A 26,832-nucleotide genomic window follows, 5' to 3' on the forward strand; every position below is an offset into this window, starting at 1 on the left:
CTCAAAAATATTGAGACTCTTAAGACAAAAAAGAGTGCAGACAATACTCATTGTTCCAGATTGGCCTCGAAGGGCCTGGTATTCAGATCTTCAGGACATGCTCACAGAAGATCCGTGGCCTCTTCCTCTCAGGGAGGACCTATTGCAGCAGGGGCTCTGCGTGTTCCAAGACTTACCGCGGTTACGTTTGGCGGTTGAACACCGAATCCTAGCTGGGAAAGGTATTCCGGAGGAAGTCATCCCTACCCTGATGAAGGCTAGGAAGGAGGTGACGGCGAAACATTATCACCATATCTGCAGGAAATATGTATCTTGGTGTGAAGCCAAGAATGCTCCTACGGAAGATTTCCACCTGGGCCGTTTTCTCCACTTTCTACAAACAGGAGTGGATATGGGCCTAAAGTTAGGCTCCGTTAAGGTACAGATTTCGGCCCTATCAATATTCTTTCAGAAGGAATTGGCTTCTCTCCCGGAAGTCCAAACTTTTGTGAAGGGTGTACTGCACATCCAGCCTCCTTTTGTGGCACCATGGGACCTTAACGTGGTGTTAGTTCCTAAAATCGCACTGGTTTGAACCTCTTCAAACGGTTGAATTAAAATTTCTCACTTGGAAAGTGGTCATGTTGCTGGCCTTGGCATCTGCAAGGCGGGTGTCCGAATTGGCGGCTTTGTCTCACAAGAGCCCCTATCTGATTTTCCATGTGGATCGAGCAGAGTCGAGAACTCGTCCTCAATTTCTGCCTAAGGTGGTTTCGTCATTTCATATGAACCAACCTATTGTGGTGCCTGTGGCTACGGGGGACTTAGAGGATTCCAAGTCCCTTGATGTAGTCAGGGCCTTAAAAATGTATGTAGCCAGGACGGCTCGAGTTCGGAAAACAGAGGCACTGTTTGTCCTGTATGCGGCCAACAAAGTTGGTGCTCCTGCTTCTAAACAGACTATTGCTCACTGGATCTGTAACACGATCCAGCAGGCTCATTCTACGGTTGGATTTCCGGTACCAAATTCGGTAAAGGCCCATTCCACTAGGAAGGTGGGCTTTTCTTGGGCGGCTGCCCGAGGTGTCTCGGCATTGCAACTTTGCCGAGCGGCTACTTGGTCGGGTTCAAACACTTTTGCTAAATTCTACAAGTTTGATACCTTGGCTGAGGAGGAACTCATGTTTGCTCAATCGGTGCTGCAGAGTCGTCCGCACTCTCCCGCCCGGTCTGGAGCTTTGGTATAATCCCCATGGTCCTAACGGAGTCCCCAGCATCCTCTAGGACGTAAGAGAAAATAAGATTTTAAACCTACCAGTAAATCTTTTTCTCTTAGTCCGTAGAGGATGCTGGGTGCCCGTCCCAGTGCGGACTGAATTCTGCAAGACTTGTATATAGTTATTGCTTACATAAGGGTTATGTTACAGTTTTGATCAGTCTCCGGCTGATGCTGTTTTGTTTCATACTGTTAACTGGTTCGTATGTTCCAAGTTGTACGGTGTGGATGGTGTGGGCTGGTATGTATCTTGCCCTTAGATTAACAAAAATCCTTTCCTCGTACTGTCCGTCTCCTCTGGGCACAGTTCTCTAACTGAGGTCTGGAGGAGGGGCATAGAGGGAGGAGCCAGTGCACACCCATCTAAAGTCTTTAGAGTGCCCATGTCTCCTGCGGAGCCCATCTATACCCCATGGTCCTTACGGAGTCCCCAGCATCCTCTACGGACTAGGAGAAAAAGATTTACCGGTAGGTTTAAAATCTTATTTATATTTTGTTAAGGAGCATCTAAAATGGACATCACAATATCAAAATCCCTCAAACTTATAGTGCCCTAGATGGCCCTGACCATTCATAGTCTATACCGGCACTTCTGGATTCCACCTCTGACCACTGTGGGTATCTCTTCTGTTGTCACGTTTTTGTATTTTGCTATTTGCATTTATTTAAACAACGAGAGAATGCTTTCTAGTTCTTTGGCTAATAATGCTTTGTTATTATTTTAAAACCTTTGATTTATTTAGCTTCCAGAGCTCCCCAAGCTGTTAATGCTGGATATGGATACACACCTGCTTATGCACCAGGAGGTTATGGGCCAGCCGGATACACCCCTGTACCAGGAGGATATGTTCCAACCAGACCGTACAACTATGCGCCTGCGCCCCCTGCTATGAATGGATATGCACCAGCACCTCAGCCTATGGGGTATCCTTATGCTCCACCAGCAGGTAACAATGAAGTTCTCGGGCAAATACCATTGGTAAACAACTGCTCCTGTGCAGCAGAAGTCCTTTGTTATTAGGTGTGGGTATATGGCGGAGGTGTATTAGGTGTGGGTGTATGGTGGTAGTGTATTGGGTGTGTGGGTATAGTGGTAGTGTATTAGGTGTGGGAGTATGGAGGTGTAGTGTATTACGTGTGGGTGTATGGTGGTAGTGTATTAGGTGTGGGGGTGTGGAGGTATGGTGGTAGTGTATTGGGTGTGTGGGTATAGTGGTAGTGTATTACATGTGGGTGTATGGTGGTAGTGTATTAGGTGTGGGGGTATGGAGGTGTAGTGTATTGGGTATGGAGGTGTAGTGTATTGGGTGTGGGGGGTATGGAGGTGTAGTGTATTGGGTGTGGGGGTATGGAGGTAGTGAAAAAGGTACATTTATTTTGTGTATGTTTATATGTATTTAATACATTGCAGTAACATAATGTGATATGCATAGGCTCTTGTGAGTGGAAGGAGGCGTTTTACCCCTGCTACCTGTGACCAGTTTTATTTCTTAAAATTATTTATTTTATTGATTATTCTTTGTAACGTCCTAGTTGATACTGGGGAACTGTACTTTAGTAGCGTGGGGTATAGATTTGGTCCACTGGAGCCTGGCACTTTAAAACCTTTAGTGTATGTGTGAGCTGGCTCCTCCCCTCTATGCCCCACCTACCAGACTCAGTTTATAAAAATGAGCCCAAAGAGCCGGGTGCATTCCTCTGGAGCTCCAGAGAGTTTCCTTTTTTTTTTTTTTTTTTTTTTTCAACCAGTCTACCTGCTTCGTGGGACTTAGGGGGGGAGGCGAACCAACCTCCTGAGGGTTAATGGTTCGTAATCCCTGCTGACAGGACCCTGAGCTCCTGAGGTGCTGTTTCACACACTACACCAGTGATGGCTAACCTTGACACTCCAGCTGTTGAACTACATATCCCAGCATGCCCTGCTACAGTTGTTATTTGGCCATGCTAAAACTGATGCAGGACATGCTGGGATGTGTAGTTCAACAACAGCTGGAGTGTCAAGGTTAGCCATCACTGCACTACACTATGTGCCCACACCAGCAGCAAGCTGCCACCCTTCTTACAGATGCTGAAGAGTCACAGGTGCGGTGAGTGTTAACACTGGGGTCCCCGGTGCGGTTTGGTGGCATGTCACGGGCCACGAGCTGCGGTACCTGCCGCGGACCACACTGGCTCAGAAGAGAGCTATGCTCTACAGGGTGGTCGGCATCTGTCGGTATACATTATAATTGGTGTATATACATCTTTCAGCCAGTATAATCTAAGAGGGACGGTGTGCCATTACGGGGGCGGGGCTTCCCGGAGAGCTGGACCAGAGGCGGGAAGGCACCATTTCCTGCTGCTGCGGATCACAAGGCTGCATGCATGCTGCTCCTCCATGGACCCAGGCTGTTACAGACTCTGTACTGGTACCAGGGGGTCATAGTAAGGGGGGAGCACATCAGCGGTAGCGGCGCTGCACATAAGATAGTGTGATCCACATACTCGGCTATATACTGCGCTGCTGTTTGTGTACTGGTCTCCTTTTTCTCTATATCACTCCAGGGGCTCTCTGGGGTCTGTGTGGAGGTGTTTTAGTGGGTTTTCGCTGCATAGTCATTGTGTATATCATGTCTGCTGACAAACTGATGTGTACTGCTTGTAATTCTACTCCTTCTGAGGGGTCCCTCATGTATGAAGTGTTCATTATCCCCTAGGGAAAACAGCTCCCAAGCAACTGACTGGTTGGATACTTTTAAAAGCATGATTCAGAATGTAAATTCAGAACTGGCTGCAGCTAGGAGAGAGACAGGTGTTGAGACAGTCTGTGGATTGTATTGCTAAAGCTGCTGATAACAGAAAGGCTTCTCAACCTCCTCTGTTGGGCTCTCTTAAATGCTCGCTTCCACAGGTGCTCCAGTCTGATTCTGATTTGCATGATTTAGATGACAGATGATATGGATGAGGACAGCTCTCTGTACCCAGGGGTGGAGGCCCTCATTTATGCTGTAAATGGAAGTTCTTAACATACCTGATCAGGCGGCAGAACCTGATGAAGAATTGTACTATAATGTAAAGCCAAAATCCCCAGCCACATTTCCTGTGTCAAAGGAATTAAACTCCCTGGCTAGGGAGGCATTGGTGAACCCTGAAAAGAAATTCAAAACTCCTTAGAGATTGTTATCGTCCTTTCCGCTCCCCGCTGAGGTCAGGAAGGTATGGGAAAATCCTCCGTCGGTAGATACTTCTGTGTCCAGACTGTCACGAAAATTAGTACTGCCAGTGCTGGGGGCAATATCCCTGAAAGACCCAGCTGACCGTAAAATTGAGACTACTCTCAAAGCAATATATACGGCAGTGGGCGTAGCACAACGTCCCACAATAGTTTGTGGTTGGATTTCAAGGGCAATGGTCAAATGGTCTTAATATTATTATTGGTTTTGACTCACTGCCCCAGGATGAGATCATTACGCTGCTGCAACATATACAGGATGCTGCTAACTTTATGAGCGAAGCTGTTAAAGAATTGTCCGATAAATGGCCGTACTACAGCTATGGCAGTTTCGGCTCACAGGGCGTCAATGGTCAGCGGATGCTGATTCCAAAAGAGGGGTGGAAAATCTTTCCTTTACAGGTGATGCTTTGTTTGGAGACTAGTTGAATAAATGGATTTCTCAGGCAACGGTGGGTAAGTCCACCTCCTGCTAGACGCTCTTACTCAGGACCCTCCTTGCAGTCCTTTCGTGTGGCAGAGGCCGAGGAGCCTCCAATGCTCCTAGAGCAGGGGTGGCCGGACTTTTGGGACTTGGGATCTACTTTTTGTTCACTTACCAGTGATCTACCGGCGTCAAATAACACCAATAATAACGCTCACATTTAAAAATAGCATTAATAATCATGCCATCAAATAACAGCACCAATTATAATGTGCACATTTTAAAAATAGCATTAAGAATGACAACCTCAAATAACCCCCCTCTGTGCAAATCACCCCCTTTGCAGACCCCCCCCCCCTTCCTTCCCCTCCCCTGCACAATAGCCCCCTGTACAATACACTCCTCTGTGGAAAGTGGAAATCCCCCACTTTAAAGATACCCCCCCCCCCTTTCCAGTCCCCTGCATAATAGCCCCCTATACAATAATCCTCTCTGTGCAGATCCTTCACCCTTTGCAGATTCCCCCTTGTCTATTAAAAAAAACCTTTGAAGATATCGCGCTCTGTGCAGGTCCCTCCCCTGTGAAGAAACCCCCCTTTGCATAACTTACCTGAAAAGTTGTCACGCTGCCTAGCTTCAGTCCTTCCTCTCCCTACAGTCACTTTTCACGCTGCATGGCCTCCCGCTGGCTGCTTCTCCTGTCGTCGCCACCGCCGGTTGGACCAAACTGAATCCAACTAGCGTCCAGGCTCCTCACATCGCGGGTGACGTAATTAGGTCACCCGCACACTGCATTCCTGGGAACTGTGAAGAGAAGCAGGGACAGCAGGCTCCTTAGTTGTTTTCTGTTAAGTCTGTCGTGATCTACCGGGTGTTACGTTCTTGGTGCTCAGAACGAAAGAGGTGATGCGTAATGAGTCCATAGCACCAGAACGTGACGCGGAAATAAAGGCAAGGTGTAGTAATAGCCCCTAGCAGCCTACCTCCATTGTTTCACCCGCGTGGTCAGGTTACGCCTGTGAGACTGTGGTTTCTTGGGCCTACGGCAGCCGCATTTGAAGGGCGGATTAGGTCTGCCCAACTCAGATGCCCCCAGGTCTTAATGTGAGACAAGGCATAAACCGAAACGGGATGATAACAAGGGGACCTCTAACTAAACCAAACTGGGAGCTAGGGGCTACAAAGAGACCTAAAACTAAACGTATATGCGGCACAGCCGCCAGGTTAAACAACAACAAAGGAAATGCTGTCCACACGCCGACACAATACTGTTGTGTACCGGCGGTGACAGCATATGCAGAACCCTCTGCAAAACACCAGTAACTAGTATAACTAAAGAATACAGCAGCCTTGGCCGACAGACGCGGCAAAGCCGCTACTCACGAAACCGGTACAAATACTGGCAAACGGACAGGAACCCCCAATGTAGCGGACACAGGCTCTCAGGACCGGAGGACAGGCAGAGTTCCAACGACTGAGCAGTGGACACCAAGGAACAGGATACGGGATCAGGATAGACAAAGCCGTTGGACTTCAGGACAGGTTTCAAGGCAAGACACTGGATCAGACACTGGATCAGACACTGGATCAGACACTGGATCAGACACTGGATCAGACACTGGATCAGACACTTTCAAGGCTGGAAGCAACTAGACAGAAACTGCTAGACAGAAGCTATCACCGGCGTCTGTGTAATGCACTGAGACAGAATATAACAGGCAGCCCTCCAATAGCTGCAGAGAACCTAATTAATTATGTTGTGCAGCTGCCCTGCTGCACAACTGACAGGTGCAATTAACAGACAGGTGAGGCTAAACAAATGGAAACAGGCTGCAATTACACAGACTCACCACTGGCAGCAAACAAGAGTCTTCTAAACCAGAGCAAAGGGAAATCCTGGCCTGCAAGAGAACTATAGCATAAAATATATGAACAGGAATGAACCACTGCTTGCGGTTCATAACACCGGGGGATGCTCCGCGAGCTACCGGTAGATCACAATCTACCTTTTGGCTACCTCTGTCCTAGTGGATCTCGTGGTAAGTACCGAAAACCTGCAGCTTCCTTGGACCAAACCCCCGAAACCTCTACAACAAAGTCTTCCTCGTGAAGGTTGGCCCCAACAGCAGGGTGACTTTCTGGTAGGTGCTTGCCTTCAACACTTCGACCACATGTGGGAAAAATCCTGCCGGGATCCTTGGGTGAGGGACCTCATTTCTCAAGGATACCGGCTGGAGTTTCAAACACTTCCTCTTCACAGATATTTTTTTCAGGTCAAGCTTGCTAGCTTTACCCGCAGCAAAAGTTACCTTGCAAGAAGCCATTCAGAAACTTTTACAGACTGGAGTCGTGGTTCCAGTATCTCCTCTGTTACACAACAGTGGGTTTTACTCCAGTCTTTTTGTCGTGCCAAAACTGGACGGTACGGTGCGGCCCATCTTAAATCTGAAGGTTTTGAACCCTTATCTGCGAGTTTTCAAATTCAAGTTGGAATCCCTGCGGGCAGTGGTGTCTGGTTTAGAGGAGGGGGAATTCCTTGTGTCCATAGACGTCAAGGATGCTTATCTACACATCTTTATGTGGCCTCCTCATCAGTCTTACCTCAGGTTCGCCATCTTGGGTAGCCACTTCCAGTTTCAGGCCTTACCCTTTGGTCTCTCCACAACACCACAGGTCTTTACAAAGGTCATGGTGGAGATAATGCTGCAACTGCGCAAAATGGGTGTCAACATTGTCCCTTACTTTGGACGATCTCCTGATAAAAGCAATGTCCAGGGACCGTGTGCTGAAAAGCATCGACCTGACAACTCGCCTGCTGACGAATCATGGATGGATTTTGACTTTTCGCACTTGGAACCGTCCCAACGTCTGCAGTTCCTGGGAATGATACTGGATACGGTGTCTCAGAAGGTTTTCCTTCCTTGGACAAGGCATTAGCTCTCCAAGCTATGGTGCGCCCAGTGCTCCGACCCCGCAAGGTCTCAATACATCTTTGCATACGTTTGCTGGGCAAGATGGTGGCCGCATACGAAGCAGTCCAATTCAGCAGGTTTCAAGCCTGGCCTTTTCAACTGGATTTACTGGCTAATATTCAGGGTCTCATCTGCACTTGCATCGGATAGTGACCTTCTCTCCGAAGGCACGAATTTCTCTGTTATGGTGGCTGCAAGTTCCTCACCTGGTGGAAGGCCGGAGATTTGGTACCCACTCGTGGACTCTACTGACGACGGATGCAAGCCTCCGGGGTTGGGGGGCTGTGACTCGGGCACAGTTCCAGGGGAGGTGGTCGAGTCGGGAATCGGCACTACCGATAAACGTCCTGCAACTCAGGGCGATTTACAATGCCCTTCTTCAGGCCTCCTATCTCCTCCAGGATCAAGCTATCCAAGTTCAGTCGGACAAAGCCACGGCGGTGGCATACATAAGCCGACAAGGGGGAACAAGAAGCGAGGCAGCAATGCGAGAGGTGTCAAAAATACTCCTTCGTTGCGGAAGCCAACGCAAAGGGCCATCTCAGCCATATTCATTCCAGGAGTGGACAACTAAGAGACAGATTTTCTCAGCAGGCAAGGCCTCCATCAGGGGGAATGGGGCTTTCATTCTCGGATGTTTCAACAATTGTTTCGCCGGTGGGCAGACCGTTGCTGTTCCAGAACAAGTTATCTGCAGGCAGCAGCAGTGGACGCACTGACTTCTCCTTGGAATTACCGGTTTCCTCCAATTCCGCTCATTCCAAGGGTTCTAAAAAGACTCAAAAAGAAAGTGTTCAGGTAATTCTAATTGCCCCGGATTGGTTTCGATGGGACTGGTACGCAGACCTCCTGACCATGTCTCTGGAGGAACCCTGGCCTCTGCCGCTTCAAAAGCATCTTCTTCAGCAAGGGCCGTTCGTCTATCCAGGCTTACAGCGGCTATGTTTGTCGACTTGGAAGTTGAGAGGGAAATTCTAACCAGAAAGGGCCTTCCCTCCAAGGTTATTTCCGAGTTGATCGCAGCAGCAATTTATTTGGGCAAAACCATGTACAGTGCAGGTCTGGCAGATATAACGTTTGTAGAGAGAGTTAGATTTGGGTGGGTTATTTTGTTTCTGTGCAGGGTAAATACTTGCTGCTTTATTTTTACACTGCAATTTAGAATTCAGGTTGAACACGCCCCACCCAAATCTGACTCTCCCTGTGCATGTTATATCTGCCCTCCCTGCAGTGCACATGGTTTTGCTCAACTGCTAACAATTTTGCTGCTGCGATCAACTCTGAATTACCCCCTATGTTTCTTGGTGTGAGGATAGAAAGGTTTCTCCCGTGGAATTTCAAATTGGTAGTTTTCTGCTTTTCCTACAAGCAGGTGTGGATATGGGCCTACAATTGTGCTCCATCAAAGTACAGATTTCGGCGCTCTCGATTTTCTTTCAGAAACAACTTGTGGTGTTGTCGGAGGTGCAGACTTTTCTGAAAGGAGTTATTCATATGCAACCACCTTTTGTCCTTCCCACGGCTCCGTGGGATCTCAATGTGGTTTTGTCCTTTCTTCAATCGTACTGGTTTGAACCTTTACAAAAGGTGGAATTGAAGTTTCTCACTTAGAAGACTGTCATGTTGCTGGCATTTGCGTCTGCAAGGCATGTCTCTGAATTGGGGGCCTCATCCTGTAAGAGCCCGTACTTGATTTTTTATGAGGACAGGGCTGAACTCTGAACCCGACCTCAGCTTTTGCCTAAGGTGGTGTAAGCTTTTCGTGTGAATCGGCCTATTGTGGTTCCGGTGTTCGCTGACGCTTCTGTGGGCCCTGAGTCCTTGGATGTGGTGAGGGCTCTGAGGATTTATGTCAAGAGGACGGCTCGCCATCGGAAATCTGACTCACTGTTTGTCCTTTATGATGCCACCAAGATTGATCGGCCGGCTTCTAAGCAATCTATTGCTCGCTTGCTCAGGTTGACCATTCAACAGGCCTATACTTCAGCGGCTCTGCCTTTGCCAACGTCTATTCAGACCCACTCAACGAGGTCGGTGGGTTCTTTCTGGGCGGCTGCCCGGGGAGTCTCGGCCTTGCAGTTGTGCCGAGCTGCTACTTGGTCTGGTTCGAACACTTTTGTTAAGTTCTATAGGTTCGACACCATGGCCAAGGATTACCTTCAGTTTGATCAGGTGGTTTTACAGGGGTCTCAGCACTCTCCCACCCATTTTGGGAGCTTTGAGACTTCCCCACGGTATTAAAGTACAGTTCCCCAGTATCCACTAGGACGTTAGTGAAAATAGGAATTTAATACCTACCGGTAATTCCTTTTCTTGTAGTCCATAGTGGATACTGGGCACCCGCCTTAGTGCTTCGAATCCTGCTTACTTGCTGTAACTGTTTGTTTTGGTTGGTCCGCCATTGCGGTACCTTGGTTTGTTGGGTTACCTTTGCTATCCTTGTTATGGATATTGCTACCCTCTGTTCCGGTTAGCGCTCCTTTGTTGATTATGGTAGTGTGTTGGCTTGTTGCCTCACCGCGGTTATGTTTCTTCACTTATGTCCATCTCCTCGGGCACAGTTTTCCTAGACTGAGTCCGGTAGGAGGGGCATAGATGGCAGGAGCCGGCACACACATACACATACTAAAGGTTTTAAAGTGGCAGGCTCCAGTAGACCCGATCTATAACCCAAGCTACTAAAGTACAGTTCCCCAGTATCCACTACGGACTACGAGAAAAGGAATTACCGGTAGATATTAAATTCCTATTTTTTTTTTATCCTAAACAATTAATTATACAAACATACAATGAGGCTCACATGCCTCCTAACTGAACCTATGTCCAAATTTACACTAGTTCCAACTACACATATAGGCAGTTTATCTGACACATTGATTTAGGACTAATCAGATGATTTACAGGCATATGATTTGCTGATGATCAGCTCAGTATATGTGTACGGGCTCCTGATAATTTGTCGTATTGCGTTCAATCATCTGAGGTTGGACGCTGGTAACTTGGGTGTGTATGCTTGGAATTGGAAGTATTCCCCTATAAAGAAGATATAGGGGTCATGTAATACCCTGTGAGATGCAGTCTCTCTAGTAAGAGCCGACGAATCTTGCTGTATTTTTACAGTGGCAATCATTTAAAAGGCACCACCAACCTGATTTGACTATTAAGTTACAGCGTCTTTCACATTTGAACATGTAAACTTTTTTTTTTTTTTCTTTCTTATTGCATTCATTTTAAGACCAGGTTAAATAGTCTTTGATATGAATTATATGTAATAGATACTGCTCCAGACCTGCCACTTGCCATGCAATCTCCTTCATCCAGCTTCCTCGCCAACAGGGGATCAAGTCTGTATCCTCCTTGCCACCCTGACACTATTCCCGCCTGCCTGCTTCCATCTTCAACCTGTCCCTCTTTTCAGACTTGCTTCAAATGTGCCCTAATCTCACCCTCAGTTTACTCTGTTTCCAACTAGCCCTATCTCTCACATTCTCTATGCTTACAAGCTCCTTGAGAAGATGTTCTATCTATGCATTAACTCATTCCTCTCTGGCCACTCAGCTTTCAACTCCTTCAATTTGGTTTCAGCCCCTTTCACTGCAGTGAAACTGCCCTCACCAACGACCTTCTCATGGCCAAATTAAGGGTCATGTCTCTGCCCTCATCTAACGCTACCTACAGAGGCGCTTTAAAAGAGGAGGGGGCCCATGTGCAGTCTGCGATTAGGCCCCCTCTCCAGTGGTGCAGTAGACTCTGGCATTGTGGCAGAGTCTACTGCACAGGTGCAGGTTTCCAGGAACATGGCTCTCGTGCCGCGTTTTGGGGACATCTCTATTCCACATGCGCAAATCACCAGAAATAAGCTGCGGTGGCCATTTTCCAAGTGATTAGCAAATACACAAGTGCGCGGCCAACAGCAGCAGGTAGGAGGAAGGTCAATTCCTCAAAACTAAACAGTAGAAGAAAAAAGTGTGTACCTGCACTGGCTGAATAGGGTTAAATTAATAAACTGTCAATGATTAAAAAAGACAATAATAATAATAATAATAAGAATAGCAAAAATGAATGAAAAATGGATGGTTTGTTCTATATAAAAGAGTCACAATTTAATAACATATCACATATGGCAAATATTAAAAAGGAATTCCTCTTGCCACTAGGTGGCAGTAAAAGCTTAGATTAGTTTATCTGGACAGAAATGAATAAATTTCACATTCTCCAATGTTAAAATTGTCCATTCCTATAGGCTAGGACAGCCTCCCTCTGTGCATTCACTGTACTCAATAAGTAATTACCAGATCCCCTCGTTGGTGAGCATCAGCCTTGGAACAAGTCCTTTATATAGCTGTAGGAGTAAAGCCAGGTGGATGTGGAGATCCAGTGATGGGAGATAAGTCCAATTTATGCCAAGGAGGACACGGCTTTTGCAGGCCAATATGGAGAACGGAGTCCAGATAGAGCAAGTGCGCTCAAGTCCAATGAAGGAAAGCTCAACGCGTTTCACTGGTAAGATCCAGCTTCCTCAGGAGCATAAAGTCCATCAGCATGGGGTGCTTTATTTATACCCTTACTAATAAGTCCATTAGTGTCACCTGTTTGGGTGATTACTACTATATAGAAATAAACCATCCAAAATAATATAAAAGGACAATCAGTCCAAAGTGCATGCTAAATATCAATTCATAGATTATATTAGAATTAAAAAACGAGTATAAATAACCCATTAAAACACATAAAGAACATAAGATAGTGCCGATCACGTGACACGCCTCGTCACGTGATCGGCAAGAAAGCAGTCCCATTGGTCACTCGATGGTCACATGGTTTTGAGCATGTGACCATATGCTTAAAGTCCCTTCTCCCGAGGTCTATTCTCATGCTTAGGGAGACCTAGGGCACTTCCGTTCTCTGTATGTGTGTTGTTACTTGGACGCGTTCACGTGACGCGCGTCATCACGTCACGTGAGCGCAACCTACTGGTGAGTTCCCCTTCGTAATGGAGACCCGGAAGGCCACAGGGTCTTTTGATGTGATAATCATCCCGTCCCATGTCTCACATACATCGGCTTCCGTATTGTGCGGTTGCCATAGAAACCCGCCCTGTATTACAAATCCCCGGATCTATATGTAATTCACACCGATACTTTGGTCAAAAGATATACATTATAGATAGAAACAATATCAGATAAGAGTTGATAAAAAATCAATACTTAAGAATGAAGTATTCATCGCTAGACAGATAACATTTACTTTAAATAGAAATAGACCCAAATATCATTTGTCTATACAGGCCATTATGTATCCACATAAAATTAGATACTTTGCTGTTATTAAGTTTCCAAAAGGATTACATATAGGGGTGAAGTCAATTGTCTTTTATAATCTTTATTGATCATTGATCATAACCGTCATTCTTATCTAAAGTGTATTAATTTTTGATGTATGTCTGATGAATTGTATTTAAACTGATAGTGAGGGTATCTATATATCCTACACCCCTAAAGGTGCTCGTATTTGTAGGTGGGTCTATCTAGTAACCTGCAAAAAGGGTATAAATCTATATAGAACCGATGTTAATATTAATCGTATGGTGTTCCCAATTTCAATGATATCATTAATATCATTGATACTCCCCTTAGTACCATTAACAGTCATGAAAAGCATATATATATATATATAGAGATGGTAGTTTTGAGACAGATATATGAATCATAATTTTGAAGAAGACAAAACAATGTTCCACATGATCCTAAATAACAGAGTTTAGTTCAATAGCCTCGTTTAATCCATCTGGGTGTAATGAATTGTATTTGAGCATCCAAAAGACTTCCCTACGACATAATTGGTTGAACCTGTCGCCCCCTCTGTCAGTTGGAGTGACATGTTCCAGACAGACAATGGAGAGACAGGCAGGGTTGCCTTCATGTTTTATTAGATAGTGTCGTGAGACACTGTGTCCCCAACTTGCGTATTATGTTGCGGCGATGTTCCATAAAACGTGTATGTATCGCTCTCGTGGTCCTACCTACGTAATTTAGGCCACACCCGCATGTTAATACATATAGCACAAATCTTGAATCGCAATTCATGAAAGATTTAAAAATTAATTTCTCAGAGGAACCGGGTATAGAGACCTGTGTAGTCTTGCGATCCATATGGTGACACATAGTGCATCTGTTCTTACCACATCTATGAAAGCCTACGGGTTTGGTAGTTAACCAGTCTGAACCTTCTCCTCGTCCTTTCGTTAAAGCAGATCTAAAATGGCTGGGTGCCAAAATAGTTTTTAGGGCCCTATTTTTCTTATAAACAATTTTGGCAAAATAGAAGGTTCAGACTGGTTAACTACCAAACCCGTAGGCTTTCATAGATGTGGTAAGAACAGATGCACTATGTGTCACCATATGGATCGTAAGACTACACAGGTCTCTATACCCGGTTCCTCTGAGAAATTTATTTTTAAATCTTTCATGAATTGCGATTCAAGATTTGTGATATATGTATTAACATGCGGGTGTGGCCTAAATTACGTAGGTAGGACCACGAGAGCGATACATACACGTTTTATGGAACATCGCCGCAACATAATACGCAAGTTGGGGACACATAGTGTCTCACGACACTATCTAATAAAACATGAAGGCAACCCTGCCTGTCTCTCCATTGTCTGTCTGGAACATGTCACTCCAACTGACAGAGGGGGCGACAGGTTCAACCAATTATGTCGTAGGGAAGTCTTTTGGATGCTCAAATACAATTCATTACACCCAGATGGATTAAACGAGGCTATTGAACTAAACTCTGTTATTTAGGATCATGTGGAACATTGTTTTGTCTTCTTCAAAATTATGATTCATATATCTGTCTCAAAACTACCATCTCTATATATATATATATATATATATATATATATATATATATATATATATATATATATATATATATATATATATATATATATATATATATATATATCGCTCCCAGCTCCGGCACTCCCCAGGTGAATCAGGTATACTTTGCCGGGTGCCCTCCAACACCTAGTCCAGCAGGCTAAGTGTATTCACGTATATCACTCCAATGGCGGCACTCCGGACTGGTACAGATTACTCAGAGCCAATAATGTATAGCCATACATTATTGGCTCTGAGTAATCTGTACCAGTCCGGAGTGCCGCCATTGGAGTGATATATATATATATATATATATATATATATATATATATATATATATATATATATATATATATATATATATGCTTTTCATGACTGTTAATGGTACTAAGGGGAGTATTAATGATATCATTGAAATTGGGAACACCATACGATTAATATTAAACATCGGCTCTATATAGATTTATACCCTTTTTGCAGGTTACTAGATAGACCCACCTACAAATACGAGCACCTTTAGGGGTGTAGGATATATAGATACCCTCACTATCAGTTTAAATACAATTCATCAGACATACATCAAAAATTAATACACTTTAGATAAGAATGACGGTTATGATCAATAAAGATTATAAAAGAGACAATTGACTTCACCCCTATATGTAATCCTTTTGGAAACTTAATAACAGCAAAGTATCTGATTTTATGTGGATACATAATGGCCTGTATAGACAAATGATATTTGGGTCTATTTCTATTTAAAGTAAATGTTATCTGTCTAGCGATGAATACTTCATTCTTAAGTATTGATTTTTTTATCAACTCTTATCTGATATTGTTTCTATCTATAATGTATATCTTTTGACCAAAGTATCGGTGTGAATTACATATAGATCCGGGGATTTGTAATACAGGGCGGGTTTCTATGGCAACCGCACAATACGGAAGCCGATGTATGTGAGACATGGGACGGGATGATTATCACATCAAAAGACCCTGTGGCCTTCCGGGTCTCCATTACGAAGGGGAACTCACCAGTAGGTTGCGCTCACGTGACGTGATGACGCGCGTCACGTGAACGCGTCCAAGTAACAACACACATACAGAGAACGGAAGTGCCCTAGGTCTCCCTAAGCATGAGAATAGACCTCGGGAGAAGGGACTTTAAGCATATGGTCACATGCTCAAAACCATGTGACCATCGAGTGACCAATGGGACTGCTTTCTTGCCGATCACGTGGCGAGGCGTGTCACGTGATCGGCACTATCTTATGTTCTTTATGTGTTTTAATGGGTTATTTATACTCGTTTTTTAATTCTAATATAATCTATGAATTGATATTTAGCATGCACTTTGGACTGATTGTCCTTTTATATTATTTTGGATGGTTTATTTCTATATAGTAGTAATCACCCAAACAGGTGACACTAATGGACTTATTAGTAAGGGTATAAATAAAGCACCCCATGCTGATGGACTTTATGCTCCTGAGGAAGCTGGATCTTACCAGTGAAACGCGTTGAGCTTTCCTTCATTGGACTTGAGCGCACTTGCTCTATCTGGACTCCGTTCTCCATATTGGCCTGCAAAAGCCGTGTCCTCCTTGGCATAAATTGGACTTATCTCCCATCACTGGATCTCCACATCCACCTGGCTTTACTCCTACAGCTATATAAAGGACTTGTTCCAAGGCTGATGCTCACCAACGAGGGGATCTGGTAATTACTTATTGAGTACAGTGAATGCACAGAGGGAGGCTGTCCTAGCCTATAGGAATGGACAATTTTAACATTGGAGAATGTGAAATTTATTCATTTCTGTCCAGATAAGCTAATCTAAGCTTTTACTGCCACCTAGTGGCAAGAGGAATTCCTTTTTAATATTTGCCATATGTGATATGTTATTAAATTGTGACTCTTTTATATAGAACAAACCATCCATTTTTCATTCATTTTTGCTATTCTTATTATTATTATTATTATTATTGTCTTTTTTAATCATTGACAGTTTATTAATTTAACCCTATTCAGCCAGCGCAGGTACACACTTTTTTCTTCTACTTTCCAAGTGATTTTTGGCGATGTGCGGCTAGCGCCGGGCCAACGGAGAGGTGCGTATAAATGAAATGGGTGCAGGGTGTTGGCACCCCTGGACCCAGGGGCACCGCACACCTTCCACCCATTATACATACGTTGTTATTTACCTCTGCTACATTTGATACTGAAGACCACTCTCCTCCACATTCTCATGGATTCCATGTCCTGGTCCTTTTATAAAATAATATAGGGAGTTGTCAGCAGATATAGTTGGAAAAGAAGAAGTTGGACCCCTACCTTTCTCCCTCTACACCACTTTTGGAAATCTCCTGCTGTTTACGATATCATCTGTATGCTTATGACTTCCCATTCATCCTCTTTCTCCAACTGCCCATTTCTCTTACGTCCTAGAGGATACTGGGGTTCCATTTAGTACCATGGGGTATAGACGGGTCCACTAGGAGCCATGGGCACTTTAAGATTTTGGCAGGGTGGGCTGGCTCCTCCCTCTATGCTCCTCCTACCAGACTCCATTTAGAAAATGTGCCCGGAGGAGCTGATCACGCTTATGGAAGCTCCTGAAGTTTTCTGCCTTTATTTAGTTTTTTTCAGGCAGGCTGCCTGTCTGCTTCGTGGGACTTGGGGGGGAAAGAACCCTCTTGAAGGGTTAATGGTCCCGTTCCCCACTGACAGGACACTGAGCTCCTTAGGGAACTGTTCGCAAGCCCCACCACGGCGAGCGTACATTCCCGCAGCACGCCACCCTCCCTAACAGAGCCAGAAGAATGAAGAGTGGTGAGTACTAAGCCGGCGTCCCGGCTAGCGGGTTGCCGGCCATTATGGCGGCATGGGGGTATGGAGACTCACAGCTTCTAACCGGGGTGGATTGCGTCTCCAGACACAGTACACAGCTACGTCTCAGTACACTGTACACAGTACCCACACTGGCCAAAACAGCCTTAAAACTGTTTTACTCTCCATTTTAAGCAACAGATGACCTCAGCCAGTATAAAAAAAAAAGCGGGAAGACCGCACGCCATTGAAGGAGCAGGGCTTCACTATGAGAGGATCCAGCAGCTCACCAGCGCCATTTTTCCTTTGCAGTGGATACAGATGCTGACTGACAGACACGCAGCTCCTCCAGTGTGACTCCAGATAACCTCAGCGGTACCAGGGTGTGAATTTCTAATTATTTTAAATAAACATTTCAAATACCAGCGTTAATATATACTGCGGACGCAAGGCGCATCTTATTACCATTTACGATAAAAGTGCGCTGAACGTCACAGCACTATATCCCTTAAGAGAAAGCAACCAGTCGCACACATTGTAAGCTGAGGTCCAGCGCACAGAAATTTATATTTGATATAAAAAGGGTATGCATACAAAATTACATATGTACAGTATATCATTCAGTTATAATATATATAAATATGGTTCCAGAGTTAATGTTACAAAAGAATCAGTTACAACCAATATACATACGCTTAGTTTCACTGGTCCCAGGCAGCCAGTCATCAGGTTGGAGACTTCTGACAAGGGTGTGTGTGAGAGTGAATGAGAATGTATCAGAATGCCATTGCCTGATCCTGAGTCCCTCTGTGTATATAGTAAAATAATGTGTGTATTTTTTTTTCTTTTTCTTTTTTTTCTTCTTTTTCTTTTTCTTTTTTTCTGCGCACGAACAGAGACCTCTCTGTTTGGAGTTTGTATGTAATATTTCTGCTGCGGGGTACACTGGGCTCCACAAGGATTAACATCGGGGTGTAGAGTAGGATCTTGATCTGAGGCACCAACAGGCTCAAAGCTTTTGACTGTTCCCAAGATGCATAACGCCACCTCCTCTATAACCCCGCCTCCATGCACAGGAGCTCCGTTTATAAGTTGGTGCCATGCAGTAAGCAGGCACTTAACAGGGGGGCTGCATTAGGCAGCCTATTCATTGCTTTAATTGAAAGAAAGAACTGAAGATTCTTCTGTCACACTACAAAGGGCTGCAGCAGGCAAAGTCTCATAGACTTTCCTCTTTGCAGCTCCGTCACCCCCAGCGGCGCTGTATACTCCCGCGCCCTGGTTGCCTGGTCACTGCAGCGGAGGCGCCGGTTCCTTCAAATCGTGAGTCACACACACACCGCCGTCCTCCCGGATTGTGGGGCCACAGGTACGGGGGAGGTAAGGGGCTTCAGTGGCCGCAGTTTACTGCGAACCAGCGCGGCCGTAGGAGGCAGACCGCACGTGCTGGCGTGGACACTGATTACTGGGCACCCGCTCCACTAGCCACCAGGGACACCTAATGGGCACAGGTCTGGGGGGCATTTACTGTACATAAACCCCGCTTTTAACTGCCCGCAGCGCCCGGTGGGGATGCCAGCAGGGGTAGCAGGTCGGACCTGTGGCCCCTCCCCCCAGCCACAGGGAGCCATTTCTACAAATGTTCCCGCCCTGGAGCTGCTTTCCTCTCCTACACTCCCGACCAGCAGCCATCACTGATGGAGCTGTGCTGTTCCTGGGACTGCTAGAGCAAATCCTCCTCTGTAGAACCGCCTGATTGTCAGCGCTGTGCTTCCTACAGGACACTTAATTATTCTACCTGTCACTGGGACAGTGTGAGTTAAAAAAGAGTGCATACATCCAGGGTTGTGTGGTACAAACACCCTGTGATATACATCCAGTAGTTCCTGTGCTTTGTTATATCTATTGTTAACACACACAGCCATACTGAGTATTACTTTGTATTGCTAGTCCAGTGCAGTTTTATGGTACATAATTTCTGCATAGTACGCTTGTGACTATGTTTGTGTGTGCATGTAGCTGCTGCGTGGTTGCCTTATTAAAGGTTATTTCACTCAGTGGGCTACTCCTATATTGCTATACCTGAGTGGGCTAAGTGTATCAGGTTTCTTTCTGTATAATATAGGATTGTATCACAAGATATACTTGCTGTGTATTTTTCCTCGTGATTCATAGTCACCCTGTATATCTCTTGAACGCCCGGTTTGTGCTGTCATAGTCCGCTTCACCGAATGTTCTTGCTATGTATATTGCTGCTACACCTTGTACCAGGTTGCCCGATATTGTGCACATTCTTATGTCTGCTACACGTGGCAAAGACGCTGGGGCTTCTACCACATTGCGTTGTAGTGAGGCCGCAGATGTGATGGAGGAGAATATGGCAGCTGAGAGTTCAGGTTCAGGGGGTTCCTTACCCCCCAGTGGGTCGGTAGCACCTGGGGCAACTCAGGACCCACCTTGGGCTATGTTTTCCACGCTGTTAAACATGCTTGTAACTAAATTGGCACCCCCTGTGGGACCACCTGTGCCAATGCAGCAGTTTATGGTCCCCCGCTATTAATCCGCCATGGGCAGATCAAATCTCCACTCCGTCACAGCATTTGAACCGGTCATTGACTAAATCAAAGTGTCACTCTCGCCCGCCTAAGACTAAGTCGTCTTCTAAACAGGCCATTACCTACTCCCAATCCACTGCTATCCCAGACACGTCCTCTGACGAGGATGGCGACTATACTGATCCCACAGACACTGACACAGATGTTTCTGATGGGGAAGGGAAGTCATTGGTGGATGTCCAGAATTTGATTGAAGCTATTAGGCTCATTCTTCAGGTGTCTGATGATCCTGAGCCTGAGGCTGTCTCCTTAAGAAACCGGATAGGTTTAAACGTAAGAAGGTGGTTAAACAAGTTTTACCTCATTCTGAACACCTGGTTGACATACGTCCGGAATCCTGGGAAAATCCGGTGACAAAATTCACACCGAATAAGAGACTGTTGGCTCGCTATCTTCTCTGCGGAGGTCTGTAAGAATTGGTAAACTCCTCCGCCCGTAGATTCTCATGTGGCACGTATGGTTGTTTCCTCTGCTCTGCCAGTAACTACCATCACTTCTCTGAAGGAACCGACAGATAGATGTGTGCAGGGTTGTTTGAAAGCGATTTATACCCTAACGGGGGCTGTGCATAGGCCAACCATTGCAGCAACATGGGCTGCTGAAGCTGTTGAGGCATGGGCTCAGGAGCTTGAGGCGGAACTTTCTTCCAACGCATCTGAGCATGCTCGACAACGTCTCGTATATTGCCACGGCTTCTCTGTATCTTAAGGAGACGGCCTCTGATGCCGGGGTGCTCGCGGCCAAGGCTGCTACTACGTCCGTCTTTGCCAGACGTATTTTTTGGTTGAGATCTTGGTCGGTGGATATGGATTCCAAGAAAACCCTGGAGGTGCTTCCTTTCAAGGGAGACATTCTCTTTGGAGAAGACCTCAATAAGATTGTGGCTGATCTAGCTACTGCTAAAACAGCTTGCCTACCTAGTACGGCTCCTTCCGTACAGAAGGCTAAAAGTACTTTCCCTCGGCCTTTCGTCCTCCAGGAGAAGCAAAAGGTCAGGCGTACCCAAAGCAAGCTCGTGCTTCTAGACCTGCCAAGCCCAGACCGACGCGTGCCTGGGCTGCCCGTCAGCCAGCTTCCAAAACTGACAAGCCTGCCGCAAGACAGGGCAGGCCTCCCTCTGGGGGATCCCAGGGTGGGGGGCCAACGTGTAGGTTTTGCCAAAGAATGGTTGAAGACCACTTCAGATACCTGGGTGAGGGAAGTTGTCGCTCGAGGTTACGCCATACCCTTCAAGAATCTTCCCCCTCATCGATTTTTGCCTGACGGATGTACCTCTGTATCCGACAAAAGCAAACACTTTGCACTCGGTGGTACATTCCCTCCTGACCACAGGAGTTGGTAGTACAGGTGCCTCTGGCTCAGAGAGGCAAGGGGTACTATTCACCGCTGTTCCTAGTCCCGAAACCGAACGCGTCCTTGCGGCCCATTCTCAATCTGAAGTCCTTGAACAAGCATGTGCGGGTCTCCAAGTTTCATATGGAAATGCTGTGCTCTATTATTCTCGCCTTGGAGCCTGGGGACTATATGGTCTCCCTAGACATACAGGATGCCTACCTACATATTCCTATTGCGGTATCTCATCAGCAGTACCTGAGGTTTGCGGTGGGCAACCTTCATTACCAATTTTGGGCGTTACCCTTTGATTTGACAACGGCTCCACGAGTTTTCACCAAAGCAACAATGTCAGAGGTGTCAAGAATTCTCCTCTGGGCAAAAAATCAACGCTGTGGCGTTGTCAGCGGTCTTCATTCCAGGAGTGGACAACTGGGAAGCAGACTTCCTCAGCAGACACGACCTGCACTCAGGGGGAGTGGGGCCTTCACCTGGAAGTGTTCAGGTGTTTGACACGTCGGTGGGGATATCCACAGATCGACATGATGGCCTTTCGTCTCAACTAGAAGCTCAAGCGGTATTGTTCCAGGTTGAGAGACACACAGGTAGTGGCGGTAGACTCTGACGACTCCATGGGTCTATCAGATGGTGTAAGTGTTTACTCCACTTCCTCTGATCCCAAGAATTCCCAAAAGAATAAAAAGGGAAAAGGTTCAAGCAATACTCTGGAGACGCTCCTCGAAGATCCGTGGCCTCTACCTCTTCGCGAGGATCTTCTGCAACAGGGCCCGTTCGTTTTATCAGGACTTACTGCGGCTACGTTTGACGGCATGGAAGTTGAACAGCTGATTCTAGCCAGAAGAGGGATCCCTAGCAAAGTTATCCCGACTATGATCCAAGCCAGCAAGGGGGTAACGTCTAAACATTACCACCGTATTTGGAAGCAATACGTCTCTTGGTGTGAGAGCAGAACTTATTCTGCGGTGGAATTTCACCTTGGACGTTTCCTGCTTTTTCTGCAGGCAGGTGTGGATGTGGGCCTACGTCTGGGCTCTGTAAAAGTCCAGATTTGGCCATGCCCATTTTCTTTCAAAAACAATTGGCTTCTCTCCCTGAGGTCCAGATGTTTTTGAAAGGTGTTCTGCGCATCCAACCTCCCTTTGTGCCTCCCACGGCACCTTTGAGATCTCAATTTGGTGCTGCAGGTCCTCCAATCAGACTGGTTTGAACCGTTACAGGAGGTGGACGTAAAATATCTTACGTGGAAGACCGTCACACTGTTGGCCTTGGCTTCAGCAAGACGTGTGTTGGAGCTGAACTCGTCAGCAATTTCTTCCAAAAGTGGTGTATGCATTTCACATCAACCAACTTATTGTGGTTCCGGTTATCACAGACACTTCCTCTGCTTCAAAAGTCTTTGGATGTTGTGATGGCTTTGAAGGTACTGTATACGTAAAGAGGACCGCTCGTTACAGGAAATCAGACTATTCGTTCTATATGATCCCAATAAAATTGGGTGTCCTGCTGCAAAGCAGACAATTGCACACTGGATCAGGCTCACTATCCAGCATGCTTATTCCACGGCTAGATTGCCGGTTCTAAAATATGTACAGGCCCACTCTACTAGGTCGACTGGTTCTTCCTGGGCGGCTGCCCGGGGTGTCTCGGCTTTACAGCGCTGCCGAGCAGCTACTTGGTCTGGTTTGAACACGTTTGCTAAGTTCTACAAGTACGATACTTTGGCCTCTGAGGACCTTCAGTTTGGTCAATCAGTTCTGCAGGAACCTCAGCACTCTACCACCCAGTTTGGGGGCTTTGGTACATCCCCATGGTACTAAATAGAACCCCAGTATCCTCTAAGACGTAAGATAAAATAGGATTTTAATTACCTACCGGTAAATCCTTTTCCGTAGTCCGTAGAGGGGGGTGTGGGTGGGTGTGTGTGTGTGTGTGTGTGTTGGTGCGGAATCTCACCACTTTCTTTATCTATCCTACTCTCAATGTATGTCCGTCTCCTCAGGCACAGTTTCCAAGACTGAGTCTGGTAGGAGGGGCATAGTGTGGGCTGGCTGCTCCCTCTATCAAATTCTTAAAATGCCCATGACTCCTAGTGGACCCGTCTATACCCCATGGTACTAAATGGAACCCCAGTATACTCTACGGACTACGAGAAAAGGATTTACCGGTAGGTAATTAATTAAAATCCTGTTTTTTCTGTATGGACAAGACTGAACTTGTTTCTACCTCTTCAGGGTCTTCGACTGTCATTTTTTGCTTCATTCTTTCATTCACTGATATCATTCATGTAATCTCTTGAAACTCCCACCTCCAGAATTCAGATTTTCTGCAGTGGGGTACACTGGTATTCCACAGGGAATAACATTGGGGGTGTAGAGTTGGATCTTGATCTGAGGCACCAACAGGCTAAAGCTTTGACTGTTCCCAGGATGCACTGCACCACCTCCTCTATAGCCCCGCCTCCAGGCACTGGAGCTCAGTTTGTAAGTTGGTGCCTGCAGTGCAGGTCACTAACAGGTGGGTATGCGCTAGGCAGCCCAGAAAAGAGCTGTTTAGAAGACTTAAAGGGCCGCATCACTTTCTATGTCTTTATGACATGCTGTGCTGCGGCTCCATCGCCTCAGCGGAGCTGCGTACTCCCGCGGCCTTGTTCCCGGGTACTTGTAGCGGAGACGCACCGGTTCTTCAGGCACACCACCGCTGTCATTCTCCAGGATCGTGTGGCTGCACTAAAGGGAGGAAGTAAGAGGGTCCCCCAGGCGGGACCAGTCGGTAAATCGAGATCCGGTCGCGGTCTAAGGAGAATGGTGCGTCAGGGTGTTATATAGTGCTACACAGGGTATACTGTTTGTATTTCTCACTGTGTTTTTCAGTCACCCACACCACTTAAATCCTCTGTTTGTGCTCTGTATTTACGGTCACAAAACACAGAGGATTATTTGCTAGTTTTTGTGCTTGTCTTTCTATATTGTACTGTTACGTCCTAAGGCTACATCACATACAATGTCTGCTACACAGGGCGGGACATCCTCGTACGCTCCTGCGTCATGCAGTGCTGTCGTCACGGATTCACCAGTGGGGGAAGTGTTAGCTGCTGGTTCAGGCCCTAGTGGTCATACTTCTCCCAGTCCGTCTGTGGCACCTGTGGTCAATCAGGACCCACCTTGGGCAGCTTTTTCAAATATGCTGACTACGCTTGTAACGCGTCTCGCATCTCCTGTGCCATTACAGCCACATATTGTCCCTGTAGTTAATACGCCATGGGCGAATGCTTTGTCTACCCAGTTACAGCAATTAAATCAGACTTTGGTTAGACAAAAATCTACCCCAAGTCCCTCTGGGGCCAAGGGGTCACCGAAGCGGGCCATTTCTTCCTCACAATCCACTAATATTTCTGATATTTCTTCCGATGAATATGGGGAATATACTGATCAATCAGGCACTGATACAGTTGCTTCTGATGATGAATCAACAACCCAGGTTGATCCTGACCTTGTGGAGGCTATCAAGCTGATTCTCCAAATTGATGATGACATTGAGCCTCCTGTTACATCTAAGAAACCTGATAAGTTTAAACGTCAGAAGGTTGCTAAAGTAGTTTTACCACATTCTGACCTTTTAATTGACATACGTCAGGAATCCTGGTCATCTCCAGGGAAGAAGTTTTCACTGTCTAAAAAGATGCTAGCTCGTTATCCTATCTGCGGAGTTGAGCAACAAGTGGGATACTCCACCGCCAATGGACTTTCATGTCACCTGTCTTGTGGTGTCCTCTACTCTGTCTGTCACCTCACTGAAGGAACCGACAGATAAGCGTGTGGAGGGATGCCTGAAGTCTATTTACACTCTTAACGGTGCTGTACATAGACCTACTATGGCTGACTCTTGGGTGGCAAAAGGAATTGAAGCATGGGTTCAGGCAATTGAGGATAAGCCATTCAGGATTTTTCGGACACTGCCAGACAATATCTGTCGTATATTACCACAGCCTCTCATTATACTCAGTAGACTGGCTCTGATGCATGGGTCATGGCGGCCAAGGCAATTACTACGTCTATCCTGGCTTGCCGGATTCTGTGGTTGAGGTCCTGGAAAGTGGACCTGGACTCTAAAAATACCTTGGAGGTACTTCCTTTCAAGGGTAGACATATTTTTTGCGGAGGATCTGATCAAGATTGTGACTGAGTTGGCGACGGCCAAGACTGCATTTCTCCCAAGTATTAATCCTTCTGCTCAGAAGGCGAAGAGTACCACTTTTCGTTCCTTTCGACATCCAAGTAAAGCAAAAGGTCAGGCGTACCCGAGACAGACTCGTACTTCCAAAACCACTAAGCCCAAATCTAAACAATCCTGGGACGCCCGTCAGCCTGCTTCCAAACAAGACAAGCCTGCTGCATGATGGGGTGGGCCTCCCCATGGGGGACCCCAGGGTGGGAGACCAACTTTTGCAGTTCGCCCAGGCCTGGTTAAAGACCACTTCAGGCGCCTGGGTTTGGGAAGTTGTCTCTCACGGGTACGCAATCTCTTTCAATAGACTTCCCCCCCCCCCTTCTCGTCCGTTCTGTTCAACAGTTATTCCTTCGGATCCGTTGAAAGCGGGAGCTCTACTCCTGGTCGTACAATCTCTCCTGGAAACAGGAGTGGTAGTGCCGGTACCTCTGTCCTAGATAGGCAGGGGATACTATACGACGCTGTCTCTAGTTCCGAAACCAAATGGGTCTTTCTGGCCTATCCTCAATCTCAAATCATTGAACAAGTTTGTAAGCGTGTCCAAATTCCGTATGGAAACTCGGCGCTCTATTGTGCTGGCCATGGAACCCGAGGACTATATGGTATCCCTGGACACACAGGATGCTTACCTTCACATACCTATTGCCATGTCTCATCAGCATTTTCTGCGGTTTCTTATTGGTAACCTTCATTTTCAGTTCCAGGTTCTGCCATTTGGACTGGCCACAGCACCTCGGATTTTCACCAAGGTCATGGCCGTGATGACGGCTTTCCTCCGTCATCAGGGAATCAGGATCCTGCCATATCTGAACGACTTGCTGATTCTGGCAAACCCCCAAGATGTCCTCCACAGTCCGCTGGAGATGTAGGTCCAATTCCTACAAGCCCATGGGTGGCTAATCAATTGGAAGAAGTCCTCGCTGGTCCCTGCATGAAGCATGGTGCACCTGGGGGCGCTGCTGGACACACACAGCCAGTTTCTGTCTCTGGAGAAGGTCCTGAAACTTCAGGAAAAGATCAGATGCTTCCTCTCTCGCCAGAGAGTGTCGATACACTCAG

The 26,832-nt window shown here is 46.4% G+C and overlaps 1 protein-coding gene across 1 annotated transcript in view; it reads left to right on the plus strand.

The window, feature by feature from the left end:
• The window catches only part of WBP2NL (WBP2 N-terminal like), a 127,382-nt gene that overhangs the window by 67,824 nt on the left and 32,726 nt on the right, over positions 1 to 26,832 (plus strand). Inside the window, exon 5 of the mRNA XM_063940439.1 lies at positions 1,999 to 2,202. Within this exon, the coding sequence (XP_063796509.1) occupies positions 1,999 to 2,202 (204 nt within the window). The remainder of the gene's footprint in view (positions 1 to 1,998; positions 2,203 to 26,832) is intronic.

The sequence above is a fragment of the Pseudophryne corroboree genome, chromosome 9, assembly GCF_028390025.1.
Source record: "Pseudophryne corroboree isolate aPseCor3 chromosome 9, aPseCor3.hap2, whole genome shotgun sequence".
Taxonomy (NCBI): Eukaryota; Metazoa; Chordata; class Amphibia; order Anura; family Myobatrachidae; genus Pseudophryne; species Pseudophryne corroboree.